The 13,324-nt window shown below is 46.9% G+C and overlaps 1 protein-coding gene across 5 annotated transcripts in view; it reads right to left on the bottom strand.

The window, feature by feature from the left end:
- The window catches only part of ap2a1 (adaptor related protein complex 2 subunit alpha 1), an 87,538-nt gene that overhangs the window by 65,638 nt on the left and 8,576 nt on the right, over positions 1–13,324 (bottom strand). For all 5 annotated transcript variants that reach the window (XM_072492388.1, XM_072492386.1, XM_072492387.1 and 2 more), the window contains exons 2-4: positions 12,867–12,935; positions 3,761–3,903; positions 983–1,176 (exon numbers count right to left, since the gene is read on the bottom strand). In XM_072492388.1, coding sequence (XP_072348489.1) covers positions 983–1,176; positions 3,761–3,903; positions 12,867–12,935 — 406 coding nt within the window. The remainder of the gene's footprint in view (positions 1–982; positions 1,177–3,760; positions 3,904–12,866; positions 12,936–13,324) is intronic.

Consider the following 13,324-nt stretch of genomic DNA (forward strand, 5'->3'; position numbering starts at 1 on the left):
TCCATGACTGCTACCATCTAGAACAGGCATTGTCAAACTCGGGGGCGCGACCTGCGGGTGGGTTGCGGAGCCTTTCATCGCGGCGCTCACGATCGCGCAAATCTGCGCGCAACAGCCGGCTGTTAAAAACGACGGCTGCAAGCGGCCTTCAAAATCGCCGCGAACATGTAAAAAAAAATGCAGACGCACTGCGCATGCGTGCCAGATCATCCGCGTGCATGTGCAAAACTATGCACATGTGCGCCGATGATCGGGCGCGCTTGCGCAGTGCGCCCGCTTTTTTTTTTTAACGGTCGCAGCTTTTCGTTTTATAAGTTCGGGGTTTTTAAAATTCATTTTATTCATTTATTTTATTCATTTAATTTTTATTTTTTTTCATTTATTTTATTCTTTTTTTTTTTTACAAGGTTGGGGGGTGGGGGGGTTTATTTGATAAGATTTTAACCGAAACAAAATGCAGAACTTTGGACAGATGGAGACTCCATACTTTCCGACACCAGAAGGCTTCACCTTCATCCAACAGGTTCCCATTGGAGGAGCGTGTAGGAGGGCCAAAGGGACCCAAAACCATTTCCTCCATTTCTGTCAGCAGCAAACAAGATAAGAGAAAATGGTGGGTCGCTCAGATCGGCCGGCGCGGGTCCCGAAGGTTGGCCAGTTGGTAAAAATGGGTCCCCAGAAAAAAAGTTTGAAGAACACTGATCTAGAAGGGCATCCTGGAACTCCCTCCCTATCAGCACTGGGGGTGCACCTACACCACAAGGACTGCAGCAGTTCAAGGAAGAAGCTCACCACCACACTCTCAAAGGCCATTAAGGATGGGCAATAAATACTGGCCTACCCACTGAAGTCCACATCCCTCAAATGAAAAAAAAAACCCTGCTGCTCACAGCACTTTCTATGGAACTGTCAATTGTTGAGAGAAAACGTTCAACACAAATAAGTGCCAACTACAGACAGCTATTGCACGAAGATTACTTACCCAGCCACCAGAATTTTAGGGATTTCAGAAGCAAATGCCTCTGCCATTTCCCTGCTGCCAACGTTTGCAATGCAGTGCAGAGCGAGACACATGAAGATGGGGTTGCGGCTGGCCAGGTCGTTCTTAATGGCATTGTTAATCAGGCGGATAAGCTCGCTGTTGGAGTTCACCAGCACAGAGATGAAAAGGTAACCCTGAGAACACAGAAGACATACCTGAATTAGGACTTCTAAAAGATGCCGTGGCATAATTGTGACCGTGGGACTCTCAGCAGAATTGACACTCAACATATCTAACCAATGCAGAGCTGCAAAACGTTAGCCACAGCGGTACAAAGCAATTCGGAGGAAATTACAATCAACCCATAGAGCTCAGATCAGACATCATCTTGATTATACAGTGGTTCTGGTCACCGAGGCACAAGAGAGGTATTCAAGTAACAGAGGCAGTGTAAAGAAAGGCCCAGAGCCTGCACCTGTATCAATGGCCTGAGCTACAAAGTACAACTTAGACACCAAGATTTTTCCAGACAGTTAAACTTAAAAGATCACCAATACTGGGGACCTGTGCCCAAACGAGGGAGAACGGTCCTGGTTAATGGTCAAGAAATGGCCTGACAGAGTCAGTCACACTCAGAGGATGTTAGACAAATTTTTAATCTAGAATGGAGTCAAAGGTTATGGGGGGGGGGGGGGGAAAGAGAAGGAAAGTATAGCAGACTCGATGGACCAAATGGCCTCCTTCTGCACTGTTAATTCTATGATTCTATCCCTGCTGCTAATGTTATGTTATGAATAAGGGTATAATTGCTATGCAAATCTGGAATGTATCAAGAGAGAATGGGAAAGTCAACGCAGGGCCAAATAGCAAAAGATAAATGCAAGAACATAGACAATGATAGACAGGAAAAGATCCTCCGCTCCATCCAGCCTAGTCGATATGATTTTGATCAGAATACATCCAATCTGTACCTCACCCAAAACCAGGAAGCTTGGAGAGCAGAGATGTATACCCTGGAATCATTGGAGAATGCAGTTCTCCCTTCTGAAAATGAAAAATGAAATGAAAATCGCTTATTGTCACAAGCAGGCTTCAAATGAAGTTACTGTGAAAAGCCCTAGTCGCCACATTCCGGTGCCTGTTCGGGGAGGCTGGTACGGGAATTGAACCGTGCTGCTGGCCTGCCTTGGTCTGCTTTAAAAGCCAGCTCTTTAGCTCTGTGCTAACCCAACCCCTATCAATACAATCATTCTGTCCTGATCAATACAAATCCCTCAAGCAACAACACTGAAATAGAGTGGGGTGACACGGGGGTGAGGGGGGGGGCGTAGTTAGCACTGCTGTATCACAGCAGTAGGCACTCCGGTTCAATTCCGGTGACTGTGGAGTTTGCACCTTCTCCCTGCGTCTGCGTGGGTTTCCTCTGGGTGCTCCGGTTTCCTCCCACAGTGCAAAGAAGTGCAGGTTAGGTACATTGGCTGCGCTAAATTGCTCATCGAGTGGGGTTACAGGAATAGGGCAAGGGATTAGGCCGAGGTAGGGTAGTCTTTTAAAGGGTCGGTGCAGATTCGATGGGCTGAATGGTTTCCTTCTGCACTGTAGGGAAAGTGTGGGTCTAGATAACCTTGTCATCAGCCCATTGCTATTTGTGGGAGCTTGTTGTGTAGAAACTGTTGGCCAGCTTTCCTTGCATTATAACATATACTTCATTGGCTGGGAAGCGCTTTGGGAATTCCAAAGGTACTTTAGGAATGCAGTTCTGGAGCAGCAAGGTGTCGCAGTGGTTAGCCTACGGCGCCGAGGACCCGGGCTCAATCCCAGCTCTGGGACACTGTCCATGTGGAATTTGCACATTCTCCCAGTGTCTGCGTGGGTCTCACCCCCACAACCCAAAGATGTGCAGGATAGGTGGATTGGCCACGCTAAATTGCCCCTTAATTGGAAAAAATAATTGGGTACTCTAAATTTATTTTAAAATAATAGTAATAATAATAATAATAATAATAATAATAATAATAATAATAATCGCTTATTGTCACAAGAAGGTTTCAATTAAGTTACTGTGAAAAGCCCCTAGTCGCCACATTCCGGCGCCTGTTCTGGGAGGCCGGTACGGGAATTTAACCCGCGCTGCTGGCATTGTTCTGCATTGCAAGCCAGCTATTTAGCCCACCGTGCTAAACCAGGAATGCAGTTCTGGGCAGCACGGTGGCGCAGTGGTTAGCACTGCTGCCTCACGGCGCCGAGGTCCCAGGTTCGATCCCGATCCTGGATCACTGTCCGTGTGGAGTTTGCACATTCTCCCCATGTCTGCGTGGGTCTCCCACCCCCCACAACCCAAAGATTAAAAAAAATAAATTTAGAGTTCCCACGCTAAATTGCCCCTTAATTGGTAAAAAACTAACTGGGTACCCTAAAAAAATTTTTTTTTAGTTCTTTCTTTCTCTGGAAAGTCAACATGCAAGGCTTGACTTCAGTGCCCTCCGTGGTTGAAGGACTGATTGGTTCTTGGCTGTCGTAAATTCAGACATTAAGGAATGGCTACTTTGGTGATGCAACCACCCAACAAGTTTGAAAGAACATTGCTAATCAGAAGTCTTGCTCAAAGCAGCCTCCGGTTTCCTGCCTATCAGCGAATCTGATGCAAGTAGGTTTTTCAAGAGGAACCAATTTGATCTAATCAGGAGATGTTTTCTGAGGTTCCACCAATGCCATCAGCAAAACCTGCTGCCACAACCCCACCCACCCTGCCAGGTTCGATCGAGCGGGCATACTCACAATCTGTTTCTCCGTGTACTTATTGGAACTGAGCAGGTTGACCGCCTCCATGTGGCCAAAGTCAATGTCATGGCCGAGCAGGAAGATGAAGAGCAGCTTGCAGACATACTTCTTCTTGCTGTAACCATCCAGGGCTTTGTCCCCTGCAGTGAGGTTAAACAAAAATCTCAAATTACTCCGCATTCATAGGGTTTGTCAGATGTTGGGAGTCGCTCATCACTCACTTCAGAACCAGGTTAGAATCTCCTGGGTGATCTCCTTCAACTCTGGGAACTTCAATGCAATGACTTTTTGTAATGGTTTCCCTTTAATGGTCCAAGTCAGAGCCGGGGAGGAAAAAATAATCAGCCTGGGTTCCTGCTCTGATCTCTACGTAGTTACCTCTTCAAAAACATGTATGTGCGGCAGTCTGGTGAAAATAGGAGGCAATTGAGGAAGTGGCGATAATGTCACTGGACTATTAATCCAGTGCTCTGGGTTCAAATCCCACCGCGGCAGCTGGTAGAATTTGAATACAGTTAATTACAGCTGCAATGTAACGCTAATCTCAGTAATGGTGACCAAAATTGTCATCAAACCCTATCAGGCTGACTAGCCTTCTTTAGGGGCGGAAATCTGTCGTCTTTACCCGGTCTGGCCGACATGCCACTCCAGACCCACAGCAACGTGGTCGACTCTCAACCGCCCTTCGAAATGGGCGTGTCACTCAGTTCAAGGGCAATTAGGGATGAGCAACTAGGGACGAGCAACACATGATGCCCAGCGACGCCCACATCCCATGAAAGAATAAATAAAAAACAGGATTGGACTCGTTTGTGAGGCTGTGCAGTCGGATAACGTCCCAACTTTAGTTACGTGGCTGCGCAGATAATCAATTAGATGGGTCCATAAAGGGCCTCCGGTACATACGAACTTGTGACGTTATACTGGTGTGGTTAAGAGAAGGGTTCTGCAAATTATTTCTAAACATTCCTCCCCTTGATCACCCCCCTCCTCGTTCTAGTACCAAGCTGAGGCTCCAGATGCACTGCTGGCTTGCGTGCATTTCTCTGTTTAGAGTGAAGAGAAGGTGGAACAATCTGCTGACTCATCACAGGAAGAGGAAGACATGTTGAGAGAAATTGTTCTGGCTTTCAGTCCTGTGTGTTGTCTGTATTTTGACTGAAGGAGCTTTTGTGGCGGGGGGGGGGGGAGAGAAGAATAAGTGGAAAATAATAATCATGCTGATTTACTGTGTTTGAAGGAGGCTGGCAGTCGCACAGTGACTGTAGAATTGCAGCAGTTCTGTGCAAACCATCAGTGCAGCGGCCAGGTTTGCAAAAGTTCCCCATCTCAATGTCTGAAACCATTTGTTTCCCAATTTGGTTTCCTGCTAACCAAAACTTGCATTACACCGAAATCCATTCTCGCTGCTTGGACAGCGGTGGGAGGAGTAAGGAATGCAGAACAAAAACACACGCTCAAGCAACCTCCCTCTGTGCTGTAACGACTTGATGACTAAAAACCCAATCTTATTAATGCAATTGAGGTTTTCCTAGTTCTCCTGATGACAGTAATTGGTGCTCCAAAACATCCCCAAGGTGAAAGCAGCCTCTTTCCAACCTTGGACATTCTCCACTGACAGATCATTCCAGCTCAGGGTGTCTTGCATTCAAAGCCCATGAAAATACATTTTTCAACAGAGATCACTAGACAGGAACTAGCTTCTGGAAACCTGACCCATTTCTTTTCTCCCTTTCCCTAGGGACTCAGACAAATGTTATCTCTACAACTGTTAACCTGCCAGAGATCAGACGAGTGGTGCTAGACAGGTGACTCTTTATCTTTATTCTTTATCCCTAGAATGAAGAGCTTGTCGGATGAGGAACAGTTGAGTACTCTGGGCCTGTACTCGTTGGGAGTTTCGAAGAATGAGGGGTGGGGGGATCTTATTGATACTTACATGTAACTGAGAGGCCTGGATAGAGTGAACGTGGAGAGGATGTTTCCATTTGTAGGAAAAGCTAGAAGCAGAGGACACAATCTCGGATTAAAGGGACGATCCTTTAAAACAGAGATGAGGAGGAATTGTTTCAGCCAGAGGGTGGTGAATCTGTGGAACTCTTTGCCGCAGAAGGCTGTGGAGGCCAATCATTGAGTGTCTTTAAGACAGAGATAGATAGGTTCTTGATTAATAAGGGGATCAGGGGTTATGGGGAGAAGGCAGGAGAATGGGGATGAGAAAATATCAACCATGGCAGTGGGTTAGCACTGCAGCCTCATGGCGCTAAGGTCCCAGGTTCGATCCCGGCTCTGGGTCACTGTCCGTGTGGAGTTTGCACATTCTCTCCGTGAATGCGTGTGTTTCGCCCCCATAATCCAGAAGATGTGCAGGGTAGGTGGATTGGCCACACTAAATTGCCCCTTAATTGGAAAAAAATGAATTGGGTATTCTAATAAGAAAAAAAATATCAGCCATGATTGAATGGCAGAGCAGAAGTGATGGGCCGAGTGGCCTAATTCTGCCCCTATACCTTATGGTCTTGTAACATTGAGAGGGGCTTACGCTCCCGCTCTGTCACACCACCCAGCCCAGGTCAAACACCCGGCTCCCCAGATCCAACCAACCCAATGACTGAGATGATGGAGCAATGGACGTCAGAGAGTGATGATGGCAGAGAAGATTGAGACGCGATGAGATTGCTGCTTTTAAGGAGTCAAAAAGGGTAGATGATGCTAGCCACAACACAAGCTCTTTCATCTTGTTCAGAGCAGTGGAACCAGCCTGCACTGGAGAGAAACTTAAAACAATATTTGAGTGAGCGAGTGGTCAACATATGGAGTAGGTTCTCCAGGGAGATGATGTGAGCAGTTAATGCTGATTCATTCAAATGCATGCAAGATAGATTCGTCACAAAGTGAAGTTTTGGAATCCAGTCTTTTGAGGAATTTGAGACATGGCATGGGGGGCCCTGTCTGTACAGAAGAGGGGAGGGGGAGAAGAGAGGAAGGGCAATAGTAATAGGGGATTGTATAGTCAGGGGAACAGATAGGCACTACTGTGGCCACCGTGACTCCAGGATGGTGTGTTGCCTCCCTGGTACCAGGGTCCAGAATGAATGGCTGCAGGGCACCGTGAATGGGGAGAGTGATACGGCAGAGGTCATGGTACGTGCTTGTACCAATGACATAGGTAGAAAGAGGGATGAGCTGCTTTGTGGGGGGGGGGGGGGGGGGGGGGGAGGATGGACATGGCTATTTGTGGGTTTTTTGTGCTTGTTGGATCTCTTTGTTTAAAAGTGTTAAAATTATAAATGTCTTAATAAAATATTTTCTAAAAAAAAAGAAAGAGGGATGAGGTTTTCCATCAAGAATTCAGAGTGTTGGGCAGTGGACTAAAAATCAGGACCTCTTGGGTTGTAAATCTCTGGATTACTTCCAGTGCCATGTGCTAGCGAGCACAGAAATAGGAGAATATGAGAATAGCGCTGATGAATGCATGGCTTAAGTTAGTACAGGAGGGAGAGTTTTAGATTCCTGGATCATTGGGACCGTTTCTGGGAAGGTAGGACCTGTACAAGCTGGACAGTCTACATCTGAACCAGAGTGGGACTAACATCCTTGCTGCCAGGTTTGCTAGTGCTGTTGGCAGGAGTTTAAACTAATTCAGCAGCGGGGAGGGGCATAGACTATTAGCAGAATAGGGACACAGCACACAATACAGTAAAGCTTTCAAGTCAGAGGGAACACAGCTGTATTAAGTTCCAAAGGAGTACGGCAAGGCTGGATGGCCTCGACTTTAATACCAGGGGTATTACAGGTAAAGCAGATCAGTTAAGGGCGAGGGTGGTCACATGGAATTGTGATATTGTTGCCATCACAGAGATGTGATTGAGGAAAGGGCGGGATTGGCAGTCCAACATCCCAGGATACAGAATATTCAGGCCAGCCAGGGGAGGTAAAAGAGGAGGAGGCATTGTGTATATGGTTAAGGAGACAGTAAGGAAAGATGATATCTTGGAGGGGGCACAAAATGAAGCTTTCTGGGCAGAGTTTAGGAATAAAAGAAGGGACAGTCACATTTCGAGGTTTTATTATAAACCCCCAGATAGTCAGCGGGAAATTGAGGAGCAAATATATGCGCAACTCACAGAGATGTGTAAAAATAACAATATTAGGTGATTCAACTTTCCTAACATTGATTAGGATAGTCATGGTGTTAAGGGCTTAGATGGAGTGGAGTTCTTAAAATGTACACAGGAGAACCTTTTAGCTCAATATGTACAGAGTGCAACAAGGGACGGCAAAGTGCTAAACCGAGTTCTGGGGAATGAAGCCGACAGGTGGTTAAAGGGGAGCATTTTAATAGTAGCAATCACAGCATAGTACAATTTAAGCTTGTTATCGACAAAGAAATAGACAAGTTGCAAAAGAAGATTTTGGTTTGGGGGAAGAGCGGATTTTAGAAAAATAAGGCAGAACCTGGCCAAGGCAGAAGGGGAAGAGCTACTTGTGGAGCAATGGGGATGACCCAAAAAGACAATGGGGAGGGTACAGGCCCAATATATTCCCTCTGGGGGGATAGATAGGAAGGAGTAACAAGCCTGGAGAACCATGGATGACCAGAGATATTCATGATTCGATGAGAAGGAAGAGAGGTTTTTAGCAAGTGTAAAGGGAGCAAATCAGCAGAGGCATTAGTGGAGTACAGAAAGTGCAGGATGTAGCTTAAGAAAGCAATTAGGAGAGCAAAGAGAAGATATGAGAAAGTTCTGGCTGGTAAAAGTAGGGAAAATCCCAGATACTCTATTAACGGCACAGTGATGAGCGGAGGTGGCAGTTGCTACCTCACAGCGTCAGGGACCCAGGTTCGATTCCAACCTCGGATGACTGTCTGTATGGAGTTTGTACGTTCTCCTCGTGTCTGCGTGGGCTTCCTCTGGTTTCCACCCACAGTCCAAATATGTGCAGATTAGGTGGATTGGCTGTGATAAATTGCCTCTTGGTGCCTAAAATGGAGAGGTGGGGATAGGGTTACGGCGTGGAGAAAGGGTTCTCTTTCAGAGGTCGGTACAAACTCAATGGGTCGAATGGCCTCCTTCTGCACTATAGGAATTCTATGAAGTAGATCAATGGGAAGAGGATAGCCAGGTAAAGAGTAGGGCCAATTAGGGACCAAGGGGCCAATTAGGGACCATGGGAGCAATTTGTGGGTGGAGCCAGAGGACATCGGTAGGATGTTGAACAAATACTTCACATGCGTCTTCATCCGAGAGAATAAGGATGGAACTCAGGGAGAGAGACTGGAGGTTCTTCAGCATATTGACACAGGAGTGACGAGATATTGGAGGTGTTGGTAGGCTTAAAATTGGATAAATCTCCAGGTCCGGATGAAATGTGCGCCAGGCTACTGTGGGAGTTGATAGAGATTGCCGGACCTCTGACCCAAGTCTTTGATTCCTCTCTGGCCACAGGGGAGGTGCCAGAGGACTGGAGAATAGCTAATGCGGTCCCACTAGTTAACAAAGGTCGCAGACAAAGCCACGGAACAACATATCAGTGAGTCTCATGTCAGTGGTAGGCAAACTATTGGAGAAAATTCTGAAGAGAATCTATTTCCACTTGGAGAGGCAAGGTTGATCAGGGATAATCAGCAAGGCTTTGTCAGAGGGAGGTCATGCCTAACAAATTTGATTACATTTTTTGAGCATGTGGCCAGGTGCGTATAGGAGGGTAGTGCAGTTGATGTTATTTATATGGATTTCAGCAAAGTCTTTGACAAGGTCCCATATGGGAGACTTATAAAGGCAAATGCACATGGGATACGGGTAACTTGAGAAGATGGATTCAAAATTGGCTTAGCTGTAGGAGACAGAGGGTGATGACAGACGGCTACTTTAGTGACTGGAAAAGTGTCCAGTGGCGCACTACAGGGATCTGTGCTGGGTCCCCTATTGTTTGTCATTTATATAAACAACAAAGGTGACTATGTGGGGGTAGGATCAGTAAGTTTGCGGATGACGCAAAGATTGGCCGGGTGGCTAACAGTGAGGTTGAGTGTCTTGGGTTACAGGAAGATATGGGATGGTCAAATGGGCAGAAAAGTGGCAGATGGCATTTGATCCTGAAAAGTGTGAAGTGATACACTTTGGAAGGAGAAATTTGACAAGAAAGTATTCAAAGAACGGCCTGACACTGGGAAGTCCAGAGGAACAAAGGGACTATGGCGTGTTTGTCCATAGATCTCTGAAGGCAGAAGGCCAGGTTAATAGGGTGGTGAAAAAGGCATATGGGACATTCGCCATTATCGATCGAGGCAAAGATTACAAAAGCAGGGAGGTCATGTTGGAGTTGGACAGAACTTTGGTGAGGCCACAGCTGGAGCAGTGTGTGCAGTTCTGGTCGCCACATTATAAGAAGGATGGGATTGCACTGGAGCGGGTGCAGAGGCGATTCACCAGGATGTTGCCTGGGATGGAACATTTACGTTATCAAGAGTGGTTTGGACATGCTTGGGTTGTTTTTGCTGGAGCAGAGAAAACCGAGGGGCGACCTGATCAACAACAATAATCTTAATTAGTGTCACAAGTAGTCTTACATTAACACTGCAATGAAGTTACTGTGAAAATTCCCTAGTCGCCACACTCCGGCGCCTGTTCTGGTACACTGAGGGAGAATTCAGAATGTCCAATTCACCTAACAAGCACGTCTTTTGGGACTTGTGGGAAGAAACTGGAGCACCCGGAGGAAAGCCACGCAGACACGGGGAGAACATGCAGACTCCGCACAGACAGTGACCCAAGCCGGGAATCGAACCCGGGTCCCTGGCGCTGTGAAGCAACAGTGCTAACCACTGTGCTACCGTGCTGCCCCAAGATGTACAAGGGTATGCATGGATAGGGTGGATTGGGAGCAGCTGTTCCCCTTAGTTGAAGGATCAGTCACGAGGGGACACAAGTTAAGGTGAAGGGTAGGTGGGTCGGGGAATGCGAGGAAAAACTTTTTACCCAGAGGGTGGTGACGGACTGGAACGCACTGTCTGCACTGCCTCACATCCTTTAAAAAGTACCTGGATGAACACTTGGCACGTCATAACATTCAGGGCTTTGGGCCAAGTGCTGGCAAATGGGATTCGGTAGGCAGGTCAGGTGTCGGTGCAGACCTGTATTACCCACCAGGATACGACAAGGCACAGAAAGCACAGAAAATGTATTTCTTTCATCAAGCAATTCCCGTGTTTAACTGAATGCAACCAAAACATGTTGGAAAAGCATGCCCAGGAAGAATACTAACTGCCATTGTGTCAGTGAGATGCTGGGTATGCAAACTGTGTCCCACACACTAGTGAACAGAAGTACCTGAAACATTTAATCCCTTGCATCTGTCCCCCATCTCCTGCAGATTACACTGCTTGGTAACTGACTGATCTCACAACTCCTAACAAAAAAGAGCCAGGAAACAAAATCGAACCAGTGGATTGAGCAATGCAGATATTGTTTTTGAAGCAGACAGGTTTAGGCATGGTAACTGGCAAGGTCATGGAGGAAGGAACAAAGCCTTTACACAAGCACAGCAAGAGAGTCAAGCTCTACACACACTAAATGCAGCAAAGTCATTCGGATTATGTTTTTTAAAGAAGCAATGTTAACACATTTCTGTACAGTCAAGAAGCAGGCCATTTTGTCCATCTGCTCTGTGCTATGTTTATGCTCCACGTGAGCCTAAACTATGGTATTTCACCGAACCATATCAACACACCCTTTTTCTATGTGTTAATCGAGCTCCCCTTTGAATATATTTACCTCAACTCCTCCTTGTGGTAATAAATTACACTCCAGGAAATAAACACAGCCCCATGTTATTTTTTCTGCCTCTTGATTCTTTGAACAATACTTCATTCCTTTTTTTAAAAAATAAAATAATTTAGCGTATCCAATTCATTTTTTCCAATTGAGGGGCAATTTAGTGCGGCCAATTCACCTACACTGCTCACCTTTTGGGTTGTGGGGACGAAACTCACACAAACACGGGGAGAATGTGCAAACTCCACGTGGACAGTGACCCAGAGCCAGGATCGAGCCTGGGACCTCGGCGCTGTGAGGCTGCAGGGCTAACCCACTGCGCCACCATGCTGCCCCTTGACAATTCATTCCTTACAGTCCCCGGGCATTGGTAAACTCTGCAAAGTCCTCCTCGTACCATACGGTGCGTCCCAATCAAGTGTACCATGTGAGTGTGTCAACCTGAACCACAAGGTAGCAAGGAGGTGCACAAACCTGGAGGGAGTTTCCCTCTCAGTCTCCAGTGCTTGAGTAGCAAATAGCTTCCCTCTATTAGCTCCCTGGTTGGTATAATTACAAACACTATAGGAAGAGGTGGCACAGTGGTTAGCACTGCAGCCTCACAGCACCAAGGACCAGGATTCGATTCCTACCTCGAGTCACTGCCTCTGCGGAGTTTGCACGTTCTCTCCGTGTCTGCGTGGGTTTCCTCCGGGTGCTCCGGTTTCCTCCCACAGCCCAAATATGTGCAGGTTGGGTGGATTGGCCATGCTTAATTGCCCCTGAGGGTGGGGTTACAGAGTGGGGGATTGGGCCTAGGTAGGGTGGTCTTTCGAAGTGTCGGTGCCGACTGGATGGGCCGCATGGCCTCTTTCTGCACTGTAGGGATTATGAGGGGGAAAAAGGCAGCAGGATACATTGGACTCAGGCTGCTAATACAGACTGGAGTCTTTTGTGATAGACAATCATTCACCCCAGTTCCAATGCCCATCAGGGCCTGCATGCTTTGAGAGAGTGAACCTGGGATCTACATTGCATTATGTTTTGTCAATGAAATGAAATGAAAATCACCTATTGTCACAAGTAGGCTTCAAATGAAGTTACTGTAAAAAGCCCCTAGTCGCCACATTCCGGCACCTGTTCGGGGAGGCTGGTACGGGAATCAAACCGTGCTGCTGGCCTGCCTTGGTCTGCTTTAAAAGCCAGCGATTTAGTCCAGTGTGCTAAACCAGCCCCTAGCTGCTTCTCTAGGAAGCTCAGTGGGTGTAGATCGTCAGTCCACCACCAAAATCCATTCCCGCCTTCCACCCCCCCTCCCAACCAGCAGAGAGAGAGGGTACACATACCTTTGAACTTCGATCGGATGTTTGCCAGCTCTTTGTTTATTCGTTTAATTTCTGCTTCTTTGCTTTTGCCTGAAAAACAAAGAGGGTATCAGGAAAGAGGAGAGGCTCGGGAGGTTGAAACAGTTCTCCTTCAAGCAGAGTGAAAAGCCTTTAAAACAGATGTTCAAATATCATAAAGGGCTAGTAGACAGGAAAAACTATTTGACCAGAAGGGTTGAAACTGAGAGCTCAGAAATTTAAGGTAACTGGCAAAGGAACCAGGTTGGGTTCCGCAGCAAATTCCAATTGGTAGTGCATGGCTGGAGAGGGTGCTGGAGGCAAATTGGGTAACGGGGCAGTAAATTTGAAATGGGAACTGGCTGTAAAGGGGCATGGGGAAAGAGCAGAGGAGTGGGACCAATGGAGAGCTCGGATAAGAACGGGCAGAGGCACAGTGGACCGATTGGCCTCATTCTTGC

The sequence above is a fragment of the Scyliorhinus torazame genome, chromosome 29, assembly GCF_047496885.1.
Source record: "Scyliorhinus torazame isolate Kashiwa2021f chromosome 29, sScyTor2.1, whole genome shotgun sequence".
NCBI lineage: Eukaryota > Metazoa > Chordata > Chondrichthyes > Carcharhiniformes > Scyliorhinidae > Scyliorhinus > Scyliorhinus torazame.